Raw genomic sequence first — 24227 nt, 5'->3', positions numbered from 1 at the left:
AGTGAAACTTTAGGTCTCTTGCCAGAACAGAAGATGTTGACTCAGATCAAAATTCTTTTGCATGTTTCTTATTCAGGTCATGTCACAACTTTTCCACACTAGACGATTTTGAATTTCTCAATTTCAATTTTTTCACTCCACCCTACTATCCATTATGGCTGCCAGGCCACGCTCCCCATGAAATTATAATATTAATACAACACTAAATATTGACACTTATTTTTTTTCTTTTGTTGGAAGAGAATGTACGAATGTAAGATGACAAAATGTTTTAGTAAGGAAAATAATGTCACTGGGGAAGTTGCATAAGAGAAATATGTGATGGACACACAGAAGCAGCACAGATTGGTTGAAGCACATATATTTATTTATTGTTTAATAATAAATAAGCAACATATATTTCACAATTGTCCTATAGGTAAAGGGTCGACAACAGATCACTGTCATGATTTCCTCAGTGATTAATGTCACAGAATGGCATCTCTAGTATACTTTGTGTGGCTTTATGCTTATTCTGTAAATTATATAAGACACAAAATGTAAAGAATTTAAAGAAAATGATATGCGCTTCTCAGTTGTGCCGAGCATTTTATACTATAAGGCATGTAGACGCAAGCTGTATGAGGACACATTATTATTATGCTTTATTTAAATGGTACCACAAGGGATCCACAGCACCCATTTACAGAGTAAATAAACACGTTATCAAAACAGGAAACAATGACCTACAGGTGAAGACAATAAAAGACAAGTACAGGTCACATAAACAGTGCTGCATCATCAGACAACACTAAGATAAGTATCAGGGTGGTAGAAAACCACCAGGCTTGGTGCCATTGGGGATGTTTAAAGTTAGAGAAGGAAAAGCATTTGAGGGAAGAGGGCCTTGCTTGTGAGGGCTTACATTCATCCACATAATGCAAAAAAAACAAACAAAAAAACAACAACAGAAAAAGCTACTTCTTTTACATATAGTAGTCCACCACCCCAAGGAGTTAATTTATATTGGCATTTCCATATTTTCCCCGCTGCAAGTATTAATACTTTTACACCGATAGTACATTATATAGAGCAATCAAGCTCTCTGAAAAATTGGTTAAGAAATGTGGTTTAATAGGAAAGAGGGAACATTAAATGCAGCACAGAGAACTGACAATTTAAACAAGGCATTATGTGTGTATGAATGATCTGTTGACATTTTCTTACATACTTTACACAAAATTATCAGTAAACCCAAATTAACAATCTGCAAAAACACATAATTTCTCTTTGTTAAAAATGCATTACTGTGATTATTTTATTTTCCATTCAGCATAACTTAATATATACTGTGTGTATATATATATATATATATATATATATATATATATATATATATATATATATATATATATATAAACCAATGCGTGTGCAGGCACTCACTAAAAGCATATAACTGTCCCCGTTGCCATCCGATTTAAAGAAGAATAAAGTTCATGCAAACCAACAATATGCGGCGACACTCAGGTAAAATTAGACACAGAAACCAGCCTCTTGGTAGCCAGTGTTTCAATGGGGTTCTACCATTTTCATCAGGATATATATATATATTATTGTACTGAATTGGTGTGAACTGTGTATCATTAGTTCTTCAAGATTTCTCCCTCCTTCAGTGCAGTGCTCTGTATGGTCTCTTTAAATGTAAAGGACACTTCATTGCCCACTGTAAGCAAAGATGGGTATGATGAACATTGTGAATTCTGGAGGTACATCCCAAAAGTAGTCTGGAAATAAAAGTAAAATAAATTATGGCAACATTGAAACATGAGGTATCTACAGATATACAGGAAATGTGCTCTGTACTCTCGACAACATAAACAAGCAGGGCCGGTGCAAGGTTTGTTGGCACTCTGGGCAAAAAATCTGCCTACTGCTCCCTCCCTGGGCATGCCTGTACTTTTTTAAACACAACCAGAAAAGTGATATCCTTTATTCAGACGATCTCCTTCCCTCGCCTTCTCTCCTGTAGGTGTGTCTCAAAGGAGCGTTCCAAACATAGAGAGAGTCGAAGGAGGAGTGTACAGGTGATGAATATGTGACTTAATTTAAGTAAAATTTATAGGTGCTTGTGCATAGGGAATATTAATTGGTGAACAACGCCACCTTGTGGTATGTATAAATCAATGCACGTGGAAGTCACCTCGTGAAAAAAAGGAAAAATTAAAAGAAACAAGGTTTAGAAAGGTATATTCAGGCGACTCACACTTGGAGCATATATATCCAGGTGTTGATTTAACGAGTGGAGTCCAGAACCCTTAGAGACCCTTAGAGTCTCTAACCCCTGAGGAAGTCCCACTATAAGGATCAAAAGGGACGAAACCGGTTGGGTAGAATACCTCTCCATCCCCCACTGGCATCATAAATCAGATAAGAGCTATATCTTTTTGCCAATGTATGGGTCCAATTTTTACATTGTTTTTTTTTGTATGCATACCTTTTTAATTGATGTACATTGTTGTTCTGAATAAATGTTTTATTGTTTATATAAACAATATCACGATATGAATTCTTCCCGTTCCGGGAGATTTTTTTGGTTTTAAGGGTTCTGGACGCCACTCGTTGAAACAATACCTGGATATATATGCTCCAAGTGTAAGTCGCCTGAATCAGTGTCGGAACTTGTGGTTATTTGGCCCAGGTGCAAAAATATAATTTGGGCCCAGCTCCTCAACTCCAATCCAAGTTAACAATATGGAGCACAGCAGTGGGTGGTAGCAGTGGGCCCCTTAGTCTTCAGGGCCCTGGTGCAATGCACCTGCTGCACCAATGGTAGTTCCGCCTCTGGCCTGAATATACCTTTCTAAACCTTGTTTCTTTTAATTTTTCCTTTTTTTCACGAGGTGACTTCACGTGCATTGATTTATACATACCACAAGGTGGCGTTGTTCACCAATTAATATTCCCTATGCACAAGCACCTATAAATTTTACTTAAATTAAATCACATATTCATCACCTGTAATAATACACTCCTCCTTCGACTCTCTCTATGTTTGGAACGCTCCTTTGAAACACACCTACAGGAGAGAAGGCGAGGGAAGGAGATCGTCTGAATAAAGGATATCACTATATGAGAATTCACCGCTCATTTGAGGGTACGCGCATATATTTTACTAAGATGGATTATTAATACACTGAAGGCGCAGAAGTCATACCACGTTCCCATTTGTACTTTCTGTCCTATGGAAAATAGGCCAATTTGATGACATCTGACGACACAGTTTGAACTCTGGAGTGTTTTTAATAATTTCGTTTTACAAAAAAACTTTTTGTAATCATAATATACTGCACTGTGCACTTTTTCCTTTTAAATTACTGGTTAACACTCAGTGAGTGGCAGCGCTGTTTGTGCACATACACCATACAACCAGAAAAGTGCAGGTTTCCACCCCCAAAGGCTGTCTTCCTGTCATACCCCTTTCATACTGCTTCAATTAGTGCCAGGACTAATTGGTGTATACTGTATATCAGTGATTTTCAACCTTTTTACCTTGCGGCACACTAAATAACATTTTAAAATTCCAAGGCACACCATGTAATCCCACAGGTCAAAACCTATTGGCCCCCACAGGAAAAAAACAAACCTATTGGCCCCCACATTAAAACAAGCACACTGATCCCCACAGGTAAAAAAAATAAAATACATTGGCCCTTTACATGAAAAGAAGAGACCAGTAAATAACAGTTGAACTGGTGGTGGCTGTAAATGGGTTTGGGCATCTCTAGATCTGGGGGCACACTTGGGAGCAGCTCAAGGCACACTAGTGTGCCACGGCACAGTGGTTGAAAAACACTGCTGTATATGTATTACAGCAGTTTTGGATGTGCTACTCCACTGTATATACTGTATATTATAGACACACATTACACACACACACACACACATATATATATATATATACCATATTTGCCGACGTATAAGACTACTGGGCGTATAAGATGACCCCCAACCTTTCCACTCAAAATATAGAGTTTGTTATATACTCGCCGTATAAGACTACCCCCTCTTCCGCACACCCTTAATGCACACTTAACCCCTTGGCATACTTTTTAACAGTGGTGTAGCTAGGTGCCATGGCGCCCGGAGCAAGGGCATGTTTCGCGCCCCCCAATTTGTAGTAGGTGAGGCTCCTGCGCAGTGAAAAGTGGGCATGGCCCAACATTATACCACACACCGTAATGCTCATTGCACATTTTAGCAAACTTTGTAATACCAATTACACATAAAGCCAAATGCCATAATGCCAATTACACATAAGGCCACACATGATGCCCATTGCATACTATAGAACACACCATAATGCTTGTCACATTCTAACACACCGTAATGCCCATCGCATACTAACACACTGCAATGCCCATCGCATACTAACACACTGCAATGCCCATCGCATACTAACACACCGCAATGCCCATCGCATACTATTTAACAAACTGTAATGCCCATTACAAATTTAACACATAAGTGGCACTTACCTACATGCTCAATGCCAGGGGCTTCATGCTCAATGCCAAGGGGGACTGAAATTGCTCGCAGGGAGGGTAGGTGTGAGTAATTGATAGTGGAGGGGAGGGTGGGAGTGATAGTGCAGAGGAAGGAGGGTGGGAGTGATAGTGCAGAGCAGGGAGGGTGGGAGTGATAGTGCAGAGCAGGGTGGGTGGGTGGGTGTGATAGTGCAGAGCAGGGTGGGTGGGTGGGTGTGATAGCGCAGAGCAGGGTGGGTTGGTTGGTTTCTGATAGCGCAGAGCAGGGTGGGTGGGTCTGATAGCGCAGAGCAGGGTGGGTGGGTCTGATAGCGCAGAGCAGGGTGGGTGGGTCTGATAGCGCAGAGCAGGGTGGGTGGGTGGGTCTGATAGCGCAGAGCAGGGTGGGTGGGTGGGTCTGATAGCGCAGAGCAGGGTGGGTGGGTGGATCGGGTCTGATAGCGCAGAGCAGGGTGGGTGGGTGGGGGGTCTGATAGTGCAGAGCAGGGTGGGTGGGTGGGTGGGTCTGATAGCGCAGAGCAGGGTGGGTGGGTGGGTCTGATAGCGCAGAGCAGGGTGGGTGGGTGGGTCTGATAGCGCAGAGCAGGGTGGGTGGGTGGGTGGGTCTGATAGCGCAGAGCAGGGTGGGTGGGTCTGATAGCGCAGAGCAGGGTGGGTGGGTGGGTGGGTCTGATAGCGCAGAGCAGGGTGGGTGGGTGGGTCTGATAGCGCAGAGCAGGGTGGGTGGGTGGTTCTGATAGCGCAGAGCAGGGTGGGTGGGTGGGTCTGATAGCGCAGAGCAGGGTGGGTGGGTGTGTCTGATAGCGCAGAGCAGGGTGGGTGGGTGGGTGGGTCTGATAGCGCAGAGCAGGGTGGGTGGGTGGGTCTGATAGCGCAGAGCAGGGTGGGTGGGTGGGTCTGATAGCGCAGAGCAGGGTGGGATAGGGCAGTGCAGAGCAGGGTGGGTGGGATAGTGCAGAGCAGGGTGGGTGGGTCGGTGTGATCGTGCAGAGCAGGGATGGGAACGTGATCGCGCAGAGCAGGGAGTAGTGTACAGTGTGCGCCCCCACCCCACCCGGCAAAGCAGCGGTGCAATCCGCCTGCCCGATCCCGAGTCCCGGCTCCTCCCCTCTGTGTTCGGCGAGATGTGCCCGCTCAAGTCTCCCCCCCGCCGGCTCTCCCGCAAGCTCCCCCCGTGTTCGTCGAGATGTGCACGGTTCTGCTATTTAAAAGTCACATCTCCCGCTGGACCGCGCTAGCCAATAGGCGCTCGCGGTCCAGCAGCCACCAGTTGTTTGGTTGCTGGACCGCAAGCGCCTATTGGCTAGCGTGGTCCAGCGGGAGATGTGACTTTTAAATAGCAGCGCCACCGTGCACATCTCGACGAACACGGCGGGGGAGCTTGCGGGAGAGCCGGCGGGCGGGTTAGTAGTGGCAGTACTTCAGCGGGCGGGCGAGATGGCGGTGCCGGCACGGCTCCGGCGCCAAGATAGCTTCCTGCGCCTGGAGCTTGTGCTCCACCGGCACCGCCCTCGCTACGCCTCTGCTCTTTAATGCTTTTTCATTTGATTTCCAGTCCCGAACCATCTTTTCTGTTACTCCATATTGTCTTGCAGCAGCACAATTATTATGTTCCATGGCAAAGTTTACAACTTTAAGTTTAAAACTTGCATCATATGTCTTACTTTTTACTGGTTGGTAGGGTTGATAGGGTTTTGACTGGATTGGTCCCTGCTCCCTGTCTGCCCTCCCTGTATCCATGTCACTAGCAGCAGTCTGGTCCGCCCTTGAATCCATATTATGGATAGTACCAGTATTATAGACATTAGCTGCCCCAGGGGTATACTTTTATACATTTTGCGACTCTCTCCTCGCCCCCCCCCCCCCCTTCTTATACCCCTTGAGTGGTGGGTTTTGCTGGGGCAGGAAAACCTATCAGGGCAGGTTTGTCCTGCCCCAGCGAAACCCACCACATAAAGTTGTAAGCCCCCCTCACTTCCGCTCCGGCGTTAGTACGCCAGAGTTTCCCTGCTGCCGCTGTCCCCGCTGCCTAAGCCGCCTGTCACATTCAGCAGTGACGTCAGCGGCAGGCTGGGGGATGTTCACGGCGGCTCGAGAGGACTCGGGTGCCTGAGCACTCCCGAGTCCCCCCGAGCCGCCGTGAACATCCCCCAGCCTGCCGCCGACGTCACTGCTGAATGTGACAGGCGGCTTAGGCAGGGGGGTCAACTGCAGCACTGCCAGGTCTCTTATATGACCTGGTAAGAGATTTGGATAGGGAGTATCAAGGTATGCATAATAAGGGGGGGGGGGTGAGGAGAGAGTCGCAAAATGTATAAAAGTGTACCCATGGGGCAGCTATGTCTATCCCAACGAATTGCACCCGTTGTATAAGATGACCCCCCCCCCCCCCCCCCCTTGGAGGCATGTTTTTCAGGGGAAAAAAGTCATCTTATACGCCGGCAAATACGGTATGTTACAAATGGATGAACAGCAAGTGAGGTGCCAGCCCGATAGAGGGAATTCCGGCAGAGGTTCAGTTAATATACTTGCATTTCCTCTGGAATAGATCATTTGTATCTCCCACTAACATCAGATTCAGACTGCGCGGGCCAGGCTGTGGTACTTGTTTCCTAGAACGGCGCCCACAATTTCCATTGTATGGGCTCCTAAAAATCTCATTGCATCGCATCCCCCTGGAATATTGCGGCATGCGATGCATGCCATGAGATGTGATGGGTGCCAGTGGCGTAACTATAAATTTTGCTCCCCCCTGCAAAAAAGTTTGTGGTGCTCCCCCCCCCCCCCCCCGTCTGTCACACGCATAACGGAGAAGCTGAAGCAGGAGAGACGAAGAGAGACCAGCAGACAATGCTGCTTCCCTTAGCTCTGATGCATCCCAGGCCGCCCTAGCATGCCCATCCGCCCTCCCATCCTGTACACAGTAGCCAATAGCCGGATCTGTGTACAGTCAATTGAGGCAGTGGGGGGGATTTGTCGTCTCTGCCATGGCCACACCTGCGCTGCTGCTTACTCGCCTCCGGTGCTCAGTCAGTGGGCAGCGGCAGGCAGCAGCATGTCAGTGCGTCCAGCGGGTGCCGGCGCCCACACAGACACTGCTGCCGCTTGTTCCCCCAAGTGGCAGCTGGGGCTGCCTTATAGTAGTTACGCCACTGATGGGTGCTTACAATGAGATGTAACCTCCACGCCATACCGACCTTTTCATACCACCACTATCCACGTTGGCGTGGAGTTGATTTTAGATAGTTTAGCAAGCGCAGCGAGCCACCGAGCCCATAGTGTGGCGAGCAGACGCGGAATACGAGCCCGAAGCTTGGCGAGGGGACATGGATTACTTTACATGTATTCCGCGTCCGTTAGCCACACTTCAGGCTCGCTGACCTGACCCGCTACTAAGCCATTGGAGATGGACTCATAGGCGATTGGCCCATAGGCGATTGCCTAAAGCTGCCTAGTGGTGGCGCCGGCCCTGTAAACAAGCTGTGTACTGAATATGCCTAAAAGTTTTATGTGAATATGATTTGTTATATTGTTTGTAATTCTATACTAACCTTTCCTTCTCTGCTGGAGGCCAGGGTTTGAAGTATTTCTCTCCTTTTTTCACCCGTTTTTTGATTAATACATATTATTTGACATCTGGTGCATTTGTGTGACATCTAAAAAGAATAATATATCCTAATTAAAGAACAATTTAATAAATAATATGCAAAATAAGTAAGATTAGAAATGTTTTTAATAAAAATCAGAGGATAACCATCACATGAAGAACTAGCATGTTGTGGGCCCAGGTGCAAAAATTTGCTTTGCCTCCCACCACTCAAAATTGGAACAGTGTGCGCCAAATATGGGCTGCAGTGTGTGGTTAGGGTTACAGGTGTATGGCTAGGGTTACAGGCTGCAGGGTGTGTGTGATTAGGGTTATAGGCTGCTGGGTGTGTGTGTCTATGGTTAGGGTTATATTCTGCGTTATGTGTGTGTTTGTGTGTATGGTTAGTGTTATAGGCTGCAGGGTGTGTGTATGGTTAGTGTTATAGGCTGCGGGGTGTATGGTTAGGCTGTGGAGGGGAGTATATGGTTAGGTTTAGGCTGTAGGGATAGGTAGAGTTAGGCGGCAGGTGGGTAGTGAATGGTTGGGCTGTGGGGGAGTGTATAGATAGGGGTAGGGTGTATAATTAAGGTTTGGCTTCAGGGGTGGGGGTGTGTAGTTAGAGCTGAGCTGCAGGGGAGGGGGTGTATGGTTAGAGTTTGGCTGGGCATAGGGGGATTAGGGTTGGTGCCCCGTTATATAATTTATTTTTTTTGTTTTTTGTGCAATTTTCATCTCAAGTGTATGTATTGGTCCCATCATATTTTTAGGAAATGTATGCACCCCCCGTTATATTTGAATTTGTTTTTGTGCCCCCTGACCCCTATAATTTGAGGTGTGTCAGCAGAGGCCCCCCATTAAAGTAACTTACCTCTGGCAGCGGCTGCCATTGCTACTTTTCTTATAGCTCCTCCTCGAGTCCTCCATGCTCACTCAGCCTCAGAGCAGACAGGAATTCACTTCCTGTCTGACTCTGAAGGGGTGTACACACGGGGAGATTTTGACTAATGGACAATTTTGACTAAGCAATTTTGGGAGAGATTTTGGCTAGATCTACTGGAGATTTTGACTAAGCGATTTTGATCTACTCAAAATTTTCAAAACTAAGCAGGAGAAAAATAGGGAGATTTTGTCTAACCTTCTAGGAGATTTTGTCTATCTAGTCAAAATCTCCTGTTAAAAGTTCTCCATGTGTACACCCATTTAGACTGAGGGCAGCAAAAGGCAGCCTTGCTATTGGCTGCCTGTTGCTGTGGCTAACGAATGAGACCAGCAATCACCACCCGGACGGAATGGATGCAGAGGTACAGGGCGCTGCTGCCGCTGCCTCTGCATCCATGTCTGTCAGACATGCACCTGCCACCCTGCCGGCCCCTCCTGCCTCCTCTCTCCTGCCCGGCCGCATACCCCCTGCCATCCGCAGACGTGCATAGGGTCGCACATTTAAAAATTTTAAAAAATATATAACTTTGGCATGCTGGGCATACGGCGGCACCAGGCCCCTTTCACCCCTTGGGCCCAGCTGCACTGCACTGTCTGCACCGGCGGTAGTTCTGCCCTTGATAACCATGGTTTACACTTATTATTTTGTGTGCCCTTTTACTAACCATGTGATTCCTTTAACCACTTCAGTGGTACTCACGTTAAATTTCCGGGCTGTGTAGATAAGCTGATCTTGGCAAACCCGGAAGTTCTCAGTGCTGTATTTTTCACTGAACTCCTTACTGAGTTCATTGTCAGGAGACTTCATAAATGAGCTTATTATGCCATCTTGTGGCTTTTAACAGTATTGCTCCATGTGCACCTTTACTACAGCTGAAATTATAGAGCACTGTAGCTAAATTGTATCATTACCAACAGAGGCGTAGCTAGGGTGGAGCCGGTGGAGCACAAGCTCCAGACGCCAGAATGTCTCCTGGCGCCGGAGCTGTGCTCTCTGCTGCCGGCTCTCCCGCCCTGCTCGCCTGCTTAATGCTGTGCCCGGTGTTGTTTTCGGTTTTTTTTTTAAATAATATAGCATGGGTTGTGGGTCCCCCTCCATTGGGAGTGGGAGCAGGGCACTAGATGCCGCACAAAACTCACCACTGCATGCACCGCGCACCGGGGGTTAGAATCAATGTGCCGCAAAACATGCCCTTGGTTCGGGCACCGCGGCACCTAGCTACACCACTGATTACCACAGCCTGCAGTGTGTGCAATACAAAGCATCCAGCTGAATTATGGCCAAAAGAAAATAAAATGTGTGCAGAGTTTGTCCCTGAAGAAAAGAAACGAGATGGGAATGTAAGCTGTGTGGGAACATCTCTTTACATCCAGAAGGCTGCTTTGAAAACTATCATACCAAAAGAAAGTATTAGAATGTGTTTTTGTGATTTTGCTTAAATAGTCTGCTTTCATGGCAAAATATTCTGAAAACTACTTATTGTATTGTTAAATAAATTATTGTAAGATGAATTTTCATGATCGACTCATCATTTAAAAACCCGCACTGGGAGAGGTGACATGGAAATAAAAACCCCGCCACTGAAGGGGTTAAACTCATGAAAGGTCATTTACGCCCCAACAAAAGATCAAAGATATTTTTATGATACCACAAGTTTACATTTGCACATGGATTTGCGCACCAAGATGGCAGCAAAATATTTCATTTTGAAATCTGTGTACAGTAGGTGAGTTGTTTTATTTTATTTATTTCCAGTTATTTATATAGCAAGTAGAATGCACAAACTTTGCACAGATAGGAATCAAACCCATGACCTCTGGTTATCAGAGGTGTCAAAAACCAAACATTGGGCTTAATTCAGTTTTGCTAATTTGCAGTTTTGCTAATAAAGCACAACTGGTGTCTCTGCATGCTGGTACTGCTCAGTACTGGGCAAGGCTGCACAGCATGCAGAGTCCCTCCCTGTAATGTGATCACATCACAGAAATGGTATTTCTAGGGTAACACCCTGCCTCCACAGCCAGACACAGCACCACCATTTTTTTGGCTGGTAGTAGCTGCATGTGACATCGAGCAGCTACTCTGAACCACCATCGAAAATTACCTGGAAAGCCATAATTGTCTTGAACGAGCCCTCCTAACACCATATTGCTGCCCAACCACTGCCCCTCCTTTTATTCAAACTGCAATTACATTATGGCTAATAGCAATTTGTTTTGCACTTCTATGATTCATGGTGAATTGGGCTCCGTTATCCCTATACTCAGACTTTGAGTTGGTTGCAGGGGAGTCTGAGAAATCTCCAGTAAGACCAGCATCGTAACGAGAAAAGCAGCTCCCCCCGTCCTAAAAAATTCGGTACTTGTGTAATATCTGGGCGCCTGATGCGATTGATTGTATGCCTTAACTTAAGGCATACAATCAGATGCGATGGATGCGATTTTCCGGTAAAATTGTGTCGATCGCATTGCATCATGACAAAATCGCATGGACGCGATTTGCCATAGGATTCAATTTTAAAATGGTCCTGTTCATTTCCCCACTATCCAAGTGGGCATAGAGTTGATTTTATATAGTGTGGCGAGCGCACTGAGCCACCGAGCCCGAAGAGTGGGGATGCGGATTACTTAAAATGTATTCCCTGTTCGCTCGCAATGCTTCAGGCTTGGTGACTCGCTGTGCTCGCCACGCTATATAAAATCGACTCTATGCCCACTTGGATAGTGGGGAAATGAACAGGACCATTATAACATTGAATCCTATGGAAAATCGCGTGGATCACATCGCATGCGATTTGGTCACGATGCGATGCGATCGACGTGATTTTTCCGACCCGATCAAAAATCGGGCGCCCAGATATTACACAAGAACCAAAAATTCTGCCTCCCCTGGGTGCCGACAAACAGCCCCCACGTGCTGACAGCACAGGTACATCCTGAACAGTACCTGCACTGTTTTGATCTGTCAGGGCCCGGGTGGAGAGCATCCCGGGTGTGAGGACGGCGGAAGGGGGAGAGGCGGCCATGGCATTAGGGGAATCGGCAGCCAGGGTGGAAGGGGGAGTGGTAGGCAGGGTGGATGGGGAGCTCTCCCGCTGTCTTTGTGAGGACACTCAGTGACGTGCCCCATGGGATGGTTCATGGAGCGGGTCACTGAGCATCCTTACACAGACAGCAGGAGAGAGATGTCTGCTAATAATAAACCTTACTTACTGGCTGCTGCCAAGCACAGCCTCTGAGAGCGCCGTGACCCTGCGCCCTGGTGGTGCCTGCTCTTCCCCTGCCACTGCTAGGGCTGCTGTGCCCTAGTTTTGCCACTGAGTGGAACCCTCTGATTTGTAGTAATGCAGTCTTTCAAAGGAGAACATGACCTACAGTATGGCTAGGGTTGCCACCTGACTCATTATCGATTCATGGAGATATCCCCCTCCACAATCATAATGCGCGCTCGCTCCCGGAAAAGTGGGTGTGGTCACATACATGGGCATGGCCAATTTACGAATGGGCGTGGTCTCTAATACCTAAAATCTAAAAGAAGCTTTTTGGCCATTACACACACACATTATATTCCAATTGCATAAGTTTGGTGGATCTGTCACCCCCACCTATATTGTACCGGAGAGAGTTCAGGCTGTGTTTATTTTGGAAAAAGTTCAGTGCGACCGGTTGTTCGCTGTCTCCTTTCTGTATCTGCTCGAATAACCGATTGGTGGGCTGCCATTCGCTCCTTAAACATACGTTCGGTTTTTCAGACATATGATTTGCCACAGGGGCATATAAGTTGGTAAATAACGTATTTGGAGTTGCATGTGAATGTATGATGGATAAAAATTTTTTTACAGAAAGTGGGTGTGAAAAATGATTACCGGGAAGTAGGAACTGACAGGTTGTGCATAGGCATTTAATACAGCCCCTGTTGGTGGTAGTGATCACACTACTCTGGCCCAAGCTAGTTATGTTAGTTTTCACAAGAATGTCCCAGAGATTTTGTCCTCGTTGGCAGCTTGACATGAGTTTGGTATCTCTGAGTTTCAGATCTGGGTGAGTTTGGACTATGGGCCAGAGCCGTTTGGAAATGTCATTAATGCCTTTACTGGCTGTGCTGTACCGGTTGACCCATGGAATCATGGCTTGGTTCTGGGTATCTTTCTTTTTCATCAGCAGGTCCACTCTACTGCAACTATTGGCCTTGGAGCAAGCTTTTAAGAGTGAATCCAAGGAGTAGCCCCTCTCAAGGAATTTGAGCGTCATTTCTACCATTTGTTGCTCAGCAAGTGAAGTATCAGATGTTATTCTCCTAACTCGGATGAATTGGGAGAACGGTAAACCACTTTTGAGTGGTATAGGGTGGCAGCTCTGGTAATGCAACAAGTTGTTCCGATCCGATGGTTTAGAGTATAATGATGTCTTGATTGCGCCTTGATCCAAAGTGATTTGGACATCCAGATATTGGATGGTGGTGTCACTGATGTTGTAGGTTAATTTAACTGGGTGGCTATTTTTGTTATGCTCATCAATGATGTTACTGAGTTCCTCCTTGTCTCCTTTCCACAGTATTAGGAGATCATTGATATATCGACAATAAAAGATTCGGGGCGCCCGGATCTGGGCAATGCGGACATACACATCTCTAATATTTATGATAGTGGTAATGAGTGCATAGTGCACCCTAAACCACCCCTGTTTTGCAAATATAAAGTTCAGCAAGGTACTGTAGCACCTCTCATTACAGTCAGGGTGGGCAGTCTAAAACCCTGTTTCCTATATAGCTAGTGTATATTTACAAGTCTGAAATTGCTTCTTTCTAGACTGTCACCCCTACCCCACCACACTCAAATGGTTTTTAAGCAGGGAGGAAGCCCTTATTGCACAGTACTGAATAATACATAATCTTAACTAAGGGCCTTATTAGATTTGGGTGAGTAATTTTGTTTCTGTGCAGGGAAAATACTGACTGCTTTATTTTTACACTGCAATATAGATCTCACTTTGAAGTAAAACCCCACCCAAATCTAATTCTCTCTGCACATGTTACATCTGCCCCACCTGCAGTGCACATGGTTTTGCCCATCTAAGAAGGATTTTGTCAGAAAGAATGAGCCAAAATAAGGCCCTAAGTCCTATTATACTTAATGTCAATTTTTCTTGGGGTGGATGTTTGGATGCTGTGGTCTCACACACAGATTTACACATTTTTCTCTTTTTTATACCTTTTATCTATGTATTTGTCACATTTTTTTTTTTACTTTTGGGACACCCCTTAACACTACTAGTTGATTTCTTCTACCTACATTCTATGATACCTTACACTCTTACACTTCACGGTTATACTTTATTTATGTGATATCCTGGGGGAGGGTTTGGCTGGACTGTTTTGGGGGTGTCCTGCACCCCAGATGTGAACACCAGAGTGTTAAGGACCAGTACGACTGAGGTGACCACAAAGTTGGTGGGCATGTTCATATCGTTGGCCATACATATACGAACGACCTCTTTATTAAATGTTAAAAGGAATATTTATACAGACTTGCCTACATACCTGGAATGGCCGGGAGGCTCTGGAAAATCAGATCCCCCTCCCAGCTCCCTTGGGAAGGTGGCAAGTCTCCTGCAAGCACCCCAAAGGGGAGGGGGCTGGACTAAATTGACACGAACCACATAATTTTGCGGTATTTTAGCCCTGTAAACACTCTGCGGACCCGCGAATCGTGGTGTTTGTGTGGATTGAGGGTGCTGCTTTGTGATGGCAGCCTTGTTCCCGCCACCTGACATGCAGCATTGAATCTCCTCTCCAGGCTTCTACCAGAGATGCAACTTTTAAAGTTAGTATGTACATTTTATAGCAGTAATGAATGTTCCAATTAATATATATCCCAATACACTGTATATACTACCTCCCCAATATTCTGTATACCCCCTCACAATATCTTGTGTATACACTATATCCCCCTCAACAATATCCTGTGTATATGCCTCCTCACATATATACTGGCTGTGTGTACGCCGCCCGTAGTGTAGTCTGCCAAAATTTACATTTGGCATCCAGGGATGTGGATATCTAATTATTTGGCATATCAGTAATTACTTGCTCCACAATTCTGAGGGGGTAATGCTGTTTAATTAAAGCTTTCTTAAGGTGTTCAATAATTTTTTTTTGTCTGCAGCAACCATAGCTCACACCAATAGGGTGGCTTGTACTAATAAACCATTGTCGTTTGTCATGCGATATAACTGTTCTATAACTTTATACTTCATGACCAGAAGAAGCACATACTGTAGGAGAAAAAGTCTTATGGAAACAAAGGTGGTAGGTGATTAGACGTATCTTAATGGTATTACAATTTAAAAGATCAGCATAGTCTATCAACTCTAGAACATCCTGTTGAATGACATAATGTGAAGATTTGCTAATGAAAGTCCACACAATCCTTACATGATTAGTATACAACATTAAACTGGAAACTTTCTGCGTGTATAGCACTAGAATCATATTATGATACAGCTTCATATGCATAATATGCATATGATGGTGCAACTATATCAGCGCAGTCAAAGCAGTGGTGGTGGGTTGCTAGCGCCACTGGGCCGGAGACCCTGTGGCGCTAGCAAGGTTCCTTGAGGTCTGTCCATCCACATGTAAGCAGCCAAAATGGCCCTTTAAATATGGCTGCTTCCTTGTTTGAGAGAGGTGCTACTGGACCTAATGTATGGAGGGGGGGTTACCATAATGGTTACCATTATGCCACTTTTATGCATACAGAGAATTACTGTACATGAATATTAGAAAATTATATGTAGTTGTCTCTTACAACAAGTTTACTGATACAGTAACTGTTTTGGACAGGATTGAGTCCTATAAATACCAAATAGTAAAGGAAAAAAAGATAGAAAATTATGAATGATGTACCTTAAAGTGCAAACATCCGATGAAAAGTTCAGCCCACTCCTCTTCTTGAAAAGGTATTTTGCCGTCAATGACCAGGTTGGCTCGAAAGCTTTGGGTCAGCTGATCAATATGCAATCCTTCAGTCTGGTCTGTCTCCTCTCTATAACAAGGGTAATATACAACAGTAATAAATATAAAAAATATATACAATTTTTCATCAAAGTTAAGGTGCGTACACACAGGGCAATATGATCGCTGGCAATATATTGCTAGCAATATATTGCTCAGAAATCATATTGCTCAGTGTCCCATTTTTATCTGCGACCAGTGATGGTCGCAGATGAAAATGTCACACGGCCGGGAGAAGAGGCAGTGGAAGTCGCTGGTCGGAGGAGCATGCTCCTCTGGCCAGCTACCATTCAGGGGCTGAAAACATGAGTGCGCACCCGGCGATTTATCGCTGGTGCACACTCCAATCACTTTTTTTCGATTTTATTGCAAAAAAAAAAAATCAATTTTCGCACTTTTTCCAAAAATCGCACATAGTATAGGTTGCGATTTGTAGGGAAAAAAAAATCACACTTTTTGCTTGGAATTCGCACATTCTAACCTGGAGATTTTTTTGTAACATTTCAATTCGCATCCAGATGTTTTCCCATTCCCGGGAGTTAGGCCCGCCCACCAGCCAATCATGATCGGGGAAATGGCTGGTGGGTGTGCCTAACTCCAGGTCTGGGGGCAGAGCCCGAGATGTAAACCGAAGAACGACTTGTGGGTACAGCATTGCAGGGGTCCTGGAGAAGTACAGAAGGTAGCTGGTGAGTGTTTTCTTTCAACAGGTACCCCAAATGGATTCTTCTGGACAAGTGGACCAAAATACTACTATCAACTTATCTTAAGTATCTTAATTTGGGGGGTCCCCACTTCCCCAGGATCCATGCCCATGCTGACCAGGGAGACTTGTATAAAAAGTCTCTCCCTGGCTGTGGCATTACCCTGCTGGCTGGTTGGGCCCGATGGTGGTTCTTGAAATATGGGGGACCCATACTCAATTTGTCCCCCATATTTTGGAATCCAGGACCAGCCCATGAGCCTGGTGCTCTTTTTATGAAATCAAGGGGACCCCTATTTGTTTTGGCCCATGATTTCATGAAACCAGGACCAGCTCTTTTAGCCTGGGCTGGATATGCTCAGTAGGGGGGACCCGAAGCCATTTTTTTTACACAAAATTGCACATGTCCTCAAAATTGCACATTTACATTACTAAAAATCACAGATTTTTATGACTAAAAATTGTACCATATCGCACCTTTTTGCTGCAAATTCACATCTCATTAAATATTAGAATTCAGGCAATAAATGCGAATTTAAAAAGTGCCATATGGTGCGATTTTGTAAAGTGCCTAAAAATAGTAAACCATTAAATGTTACCCATAATCTTTCTTTACACAACATTTTTTATTTGAAGTTATATAACAAATGTGAGCGACGTGGATATTTTGCACATCTTTCACAGAGATTCTGGCACTAAAAGGGTTCATGTATGTTGATATTCAAAAATATATGTATTAATACATACACTCAGTGGTCAAATTATAATCACCATAGTGCAATCTTTTGCAAAGTAGGTATTCCAAAGATAATGCTGATGTAGGATGTCTGAATATGTATATGAATATAAAGGTGAAGATAGAGTATGCAGACTAATTAAATAATGAGTAAATTACAGTACATGATTCAGAGGTGATCACTGATTGAATGACTCAGCATAGTGACAGAAAATGTGGATGGAAAGTAAACGTAATGTGATTGGAGCTCAACAGACAGGAAGGGCGAAATGTAATAGGGTGCGATTTTTGGACGAGTTCCAAACTCGCCAGAAATCGCACCTTTAAAAATCGCGTTTATTGCCGCGAATTCGCATATGTAATGAGATGCGAATTAGCGGCAAAAAATGTGATTTGCCGCGATTTCGGACGATTTTCAGTCATGAAAATGTGCGCATTTTCAGTCATGAAAATGTGCGCATTTTCATATATGCGAGTTTGGGTAAAAAAAAAAAAAAAATTTTTTTTAAAAAAAAAACGGCGTGGGGTCCCCCCTCCTGAGCATAACCAGCCCCGGGCTGAAAGAGCCGGTCCTGGTTTCATAAAATCAAAGGAACAATCAAGTTGGGGTTTCCATGATTTTATAAAACCAGCACCAGGCTCAAGGGCCGGTCCTGGTTCCCAAAATACGGGGGACAAAATGACTGGGGGTCCCCCGTATTTCAAGAACCAGCACCGGGCCCAACCAGCCAGCAGGGTAATGCCACAGCCGGGGGGAGACTTTTTATACAAGTCCCCCCGGCCAAAGCATTCAGCCCTCTGACTGGTCAGCATGGGCAGGGGCCCTGGGGGAGTGGGGACCCCCCCAAAGAAGGGGTCCCCCCCCTCCAGAACTTACCTGCCCATGCTGAAGCCCGGGGCTGTCCTCGATGTCCCTGGGCTGTGGGCATCGAGCTGATTAATGGTGTAAAAAATAGATACAATCCTATTGTGTATTGCTGTGGAACTATGAGTCCCAGCAAGCCTGCACCACATGCAGGGACTTGGAGAACCACAAGTCCCAGCATGTGGGGCAATAAAGGGCCCGCTGGGACTAGTAGTCCCACAGTACTACAAATAGTTAAATAAAAACACACACACACTGACAGTACAACTTTAATACACACCAAGCCCATTCATCAATACTCACCTATGTTGACACGAAGCTTCGGTCCCCTTGTCCAGTAGAATCCAGAGGGGAGGCTGTGGAGAGAAATCATACTCACCACAGACGTCTTCAGCGCTTCCCCGGGAGCCCTGCAGCATTTTCCCCACGATCACCGTCCTCCGGTGTTCTGTTTACATCTGGGGCTCCGCCCCCAGACCGGGACTTAGCCCCGCCTACCAGCCAATGATGGTCCGGGAAAACCCCCATGCTGGACCATCATTGGCTGGTAGGCGGGGCTAAGTCCCGGTCTGGGGGACTCAGTGCTACAGAGGCTGAGAGCGCGTTTGGCTGAGCTATGCGTCTCCATGGAGACGCATAGCTCAGCCAATCAGGACTGAGCTATGCGTCTCCATGGAGATGTATCGGCCAATCGCGCTCTCAGCCTCTGTAGCGCTGGAACAGCGCTACAGAAGCTGTTAGAGGCAACGGAGAAAGCCGGTTCTCCCCGCTGCCTGTCAGTGCGGGGGGGGAGCCGGCTGTGAAGCAGCCAGACCAGCGCTGGATCCAGGAATGGTAAGTAACGCTGGTGTAAAAGTGAGGTGTGTGTGTGTAATAAACTTTTACTTCTCTCTGTGTGTGTTTTTTATAAACATTCTTTTTACAGGTGGACTACAAGTCCCAGCGGGCCCATTAATGCCCCGCATGCTGGGACTTGTGGTTCTCCAAGTCCCAGCATGCGGGGGAGGTCTGCTAGCACTTGTAGTTCTCCGGTATAAAGCAATGTAACGTATGATCGATTTAACCCTATCAGGCCGGTGTCCACTGGCCACGGACGCCAGTGACAGCCCCGGGCTTCAGCCCTGGACGGGTGAAGCCTGGGGGGGGGGGACCCCTTTATTGGGGGGGTCCCCACTCCTCCAGGTACCCCGTCCAAGGCTGACCAGCCACGGTGCTCATGTTTTGGCCGGGGGACCTTGTAGAAAAAGTGTCCCCCGGCTGTGGCATGACACCGTGGGCTGTTGGAGCCCGGTGCTGGTTTCAAAATACGGGGGACCCCCAGATTTTTTGTCCCCCGTATTTTTGGAACCAGGACCGGTCCAAGAGTCCGGGGCTGGTTTCAGAAATACGGGGGACCCCTATGCTTTTTGTCCCCCCGTATTTTTGGAACCAGGTCCGGCTCAATGAGCCCGGGGCTGGTTATGCTTAGGAGGGGGGACCCCACGCCGTTTTTTTTAAATAAAAACACTTTTACACATTTTTATTAACAGGACCATGCACAGATCTCAATGATCTGTGCATGGTTCTGTGAAATTCGCCTGTCAGAACCTGGTCTATTTTTTTTGCGATTTTTGGTAACATTTACCAAAAATCGCACCCTATTACATTTGCGAGTTGTATACTTTATAATGGGAAAACATCTGGATGCGATTTGAAATGTGACTAAAAATCGCACTTCTAAAAGTGCGATTTCGCGGTAAAAAGTGCGATTTTTTTACCGCGATTTTCAACCTATTAAATGTGCGATTTTCGGAAAATGTGCGATTTCGGCCGTTTTTGACCAAAAATCGCACATGTCTAAAAATCGCACCCTATTACATTTCGCCCGAAGCTGGCATTTGGCAATGGTAAACTGCTGTTTAATGAGAGTGTCAGAAAAAAGCAGACGTGCCCATGTGGTTTAAAGGACAGTCTGTAGCACTAGCACCGGCCTTGACCAGCCTGTCTCAGTTGTGGATTTGTGGATTTTTGTCAGCGCTACTCACATTTAAAGAGACTGGAAATACCATTTGATGTTTCTTGAATTGTGTATGAGTGGATAGTAATTTTCAATAGTCTTGCTATTCTCTTATTTATTTATTTATATGGTGTGGGTTTCTTTCTGTCTGGGTGAATGCTATCTTCTCACACTCATTTGCAACCTTGCACAATAGCAATCAGGTCTGAACCAGGCCATTAGAGTGGAACAGCAGATAACTGCTCCAAAATATTGCTGTTTTCCCTGTAATTATTTGTTTAATTTTAAAGTAATTTTATTAGTAAGATGAGAGGCATTTGCAAATTGACCTATTGAAAGTTCCAGCCAAATTTGTAAAAAAAAAACAAAACTAAGCAATAGATAAACTAGGAAAAGTCTATAACAAAATGTTAGTACAGGTTGAGTATCCCGTATCCGTGTATCCATTATCCGAATTATTCCAAAAACCGTGGTTTTTGGAATAATTCAAATTTTTTTTTTTACCCCCCTAACCCTCTTTTCATACTTACCAAGTCCCAGGGCGTCCACAGCAGGCCTCCGGCATCTTCTCCAGGGCCTCCAGCGGTCCCAGGAATGCATTGCGCGAGTGTGCACGCGCGCCGGTGACGTCACCGGTGCGCGCGCACACCCGCGCAATGCATTCCTGGGACCGCTGGAGACCCAGAGAAGATGCCGCAGTCTTGCTGTGGACGCCCGGGGACTGCGTGGACGCCGAGGGACCACCGGACACCATCAGGGGACAGGTAAGTAAGCCTAAAAAAAATTATTCTAAAAACCGAAAAAATCCCCTATCCGGAATGCTCGTGGTCCCGAGCATTTCGGATAAGGGATACTCAACCTGTATTAAAAATGCTTGTTAAACATAGTTTAATCTAATTTTACATTTTATATAAAGCATAATAATAATAATAACAATAATGATTAATGATTATGATACAACATACAATTAATTTAACAGGGAAAAAAATTACATATACAATATAAAATAAATCTTTTTCATTTTTAAGGTTAGAAATAATTTTTACAATAGTTTATTGATTACAAACAGGGCGTAAAGTGGTCCTGGAGAGGTGGTAGAACTCATTTCTCCTGCTACTGCCCCCCATCCCCCATTAGGTGGAGCCGGGGCCAGTGCCAGGGTTTTTGGCACCCCTGCAAACTACAAAATTTGTGCGCTACCTACCATACTTTATAAAGATTCTGAGGTCTCACAATAGTACATCCAATTAAAATTATGCCAAACAGTAGCACAATTATATCCACATTACACCATGGGCCTTATTCTGGTTGGAGCGTCCGGGCCGTACGCGTACGTCCCGGTTTTTTTTACGATCTGCGCATGTGCAGATACGCTAATGCGCCGGCGCGAGCACTCCACAACGCTTACGGCCGGTGTCTCAACGTGCGAAAAAACCTGTACGCGAGCGTACGGGTAATGGGGCGGCATAGGGGCGTGTTGATGGGAGCGGCCGAAATAATGAGGGAAAATGGGCGTAAATATGGGCGTACACGGGGGTGTGCACCAGAAATGAGCGGTGCTACTACCGCACGATCGACTAAGGCACCGTTCGTTTCGGACACCAAACAGGCGGCCGCCAACCGACAGCTAAAACCACTCCTACAGATACCGCTTGCCAGCGTGCGCCTGAGTTGGCTAATTAACGCTGATTAGTACTCAAACACATACACCTGAATGTAATAAGCAATGCTGCAGTCTATTAACTCCCAACCATGATTTCACTGCCTGCAAGCCACACATGCAGCACGCAAACACATTGGAAGCTTATGTTTCTATACTTCTCCACATTTAAAGGTTTGTTTAATTTAAGGTAAGAATCTTTTTATACGCTAAGGTAGGTATTTGATAAACAGACACATTCACTACCTGCTTTCATAGACTTTACGCAGTAGCACACTCAATCTACACAAGTCGACATGTGTCAACGTGTTCACTCTAATACTAACATAGGTTTTGTATTTAGGATACAATAACATAAACCACATCTAACACCTACAAACGATGTTTCTGCAATGTTTGAAGCACATGACCACTATTTTCAACACAATCTTTGTATAGTACCCCAAATTATGACCTGTACCACTATCTCATCTGCTATGATTTGGATTTCACTACACTCTGGATGTAAGATGCCACCAATCACATTATTGCACTCTCATCTCTCTAACAAAGGATTCCTACATCTGCTTATGACACTGTCAAATCATATATATTTTAAAAGTTATGCATGTTTGTTCACAAGCTAATTTATCATGTTTGGCCCATTCACACATCTTTTTTTAGGGAGGACACATATGAATTCCTACACAAATGTACCTTTTCACCCTTGTTTGTCTGCCTCACCCACTCCATGAGGAAAGCATTGTTCTGGACCTGCTTTTACCTACTACTGTAGGAGCTACCTCACCTGCACACAAACTGCTTTCTCACCTATTAAGTTGCTCTGCACATGTGCTGACACAAACTAATTAGCAGGGAAAAGTTGGATAGGAACATGGGAATGGCCATGGAGAGGGTTACACATGGGAAACTTCCACCACACTTCAACAAATGTTCAAAAATACCCTGGTCAGTAAGTACACATAAATCTAGTATTTGTTTCACACAAGAAATGACACATACCACCATTTAGATTTAATTTGTAAAATTAATTTATTTGCTGTTCAGCATCACAGCTTGACACTTTAATGTGAGAAATCAAAAAAAAAAAAAAATATATACACACAAATAATAAAACAGCCAGAACAAGAGGTTGCATATCTCCAAACATGTGTTACCCTGCAAATGCAATGGTGAAAGAAATGGGGACACCAGAATACGTACTGCAACAACCAGGGTGACTACTAAGCAAGATACACACCACCAAAAAAAAAAACCTGCATTTGTAGAGGTCAAAATACGAACTTTCATGCCCATGGCACGCAAATGGATCGATGGGCAACTCAGGAAGCGGATGTCCAGTGCAATTTAAACCTTTGGCCTCCAACCACAGAGGAAGTGACCCAGGTCTCATTTGGGCCCTTTTTTGCCCCTTTTAGATGGGGCCTTGGGGACAGGGGCCTTTGGGTCAGCTGGCTTTCGGCGTCTTCCCCTAGTCGCCACAGGAGGGTCAGCCGAGGTGGAAGGTTGGGGAGCAGCTTGGGGTGGGGCAGCAGATGGGGGATTGTCCCTTAGGGACCTGGCGGTGGACAGCTGCTCCGCAATAAGTTCATTCTGGCGGCTGAGGTGTTGGCCAATGCTTAGCATGCCAGCCGCCAGAGTTTCATTAATGCGGTTCAACGCCTCAACCTGCAGCTGGTTTGTGGCCTTCCACTCCGCCAGAAAATCCGCCACCTGCTGCTGACGGATCGCAGCATCCACCCCTTGCTGCTCGATCCTCTCCAGCGTCACCAACAGGCTCTCACTCAATGTCTCCTGAGGCTGGGGCTGGGGGCGACGTCTTGGTGGAGGCTGGACCACCTGCTCCACCTGTGGCTCTGCAGAGGCCGATGCTGCCGGTACATCCTGACTTTCTGCTTCTGCTAGGATAAGAATTGAAAACAATGTCACCATCACATACGCAATAAAAAATATCTTTCTAAATACAATGCATTACTGTGACTTACCATCAAAAGCAGCAGCAAAGACCTCCACCGGGAGCTCACTGTCCATATTGGAGATCCCCCTGATCTCCCCCACATCGATCACGTCACAGGAGTCCAGCTCCAGGGGGGTAAACTCCAAATGGTCAGGCATAGGACCGCTCCCGGTGGACATGCTGTGGTTGTACCGGTCAGTCATCTTCCTCTTCAGGGCACTTTTGAAGTCAGTCCACCTACAAG

The 24227-nt window shown here is 45.6% G+C and overlaps 1 protein-coding gene across 3 annotated transcripts in view; it reads right to left on the bottom strand.

Moving 5' to 3' along the window:
- Positions 1-363: 363 nt before the first annotated feature.
- The window catches only part of MOCOS (molybdenum cofactor sulfurase), a 571628-nt gene continuing 547764 nt past the window's right edge, over positions 364-24227 (bottom strand). For all 3 annotated transcript variants that reach the window (XM_083188287.1, XM_083188289.1, XM_083188288.1), the window contains 3 exons: positions 15959-16097; positions 8075-8179; positions 364-1763 (listed from right to left, as the gene is read on the bottom strand). In XM_083188287.1, the coding sequence (XP_083044413.1) occupies positions 1623-1763; positions 8075-8179; positions 15959-16097 (385 nt within the window). In that variant the 3' untranslated portion in view covers positions 364-1622. The remainder of the gene's footprint in view (positions 1764-8074; positions 8180-15958; positions 16098-24227) is intronic.

This window comes from Crinia signifera, chromosome 5 (genome assembly GCF_055691185.1).
Source record: "Crinia signifera chromosome 5, ASM5569118v1, whole genome shotgun sequence".
NCBI lineage: Eukaryota > Metazoa > Chordata > Amphibia > Anura > Myobatrachidae > Crinia > Crinia signifera.
The sequence above is the reverse complement of the archived record's forward strand: the minus strand, read 5'-3'. Positions and strand labels throughout refer to the sequence as shown.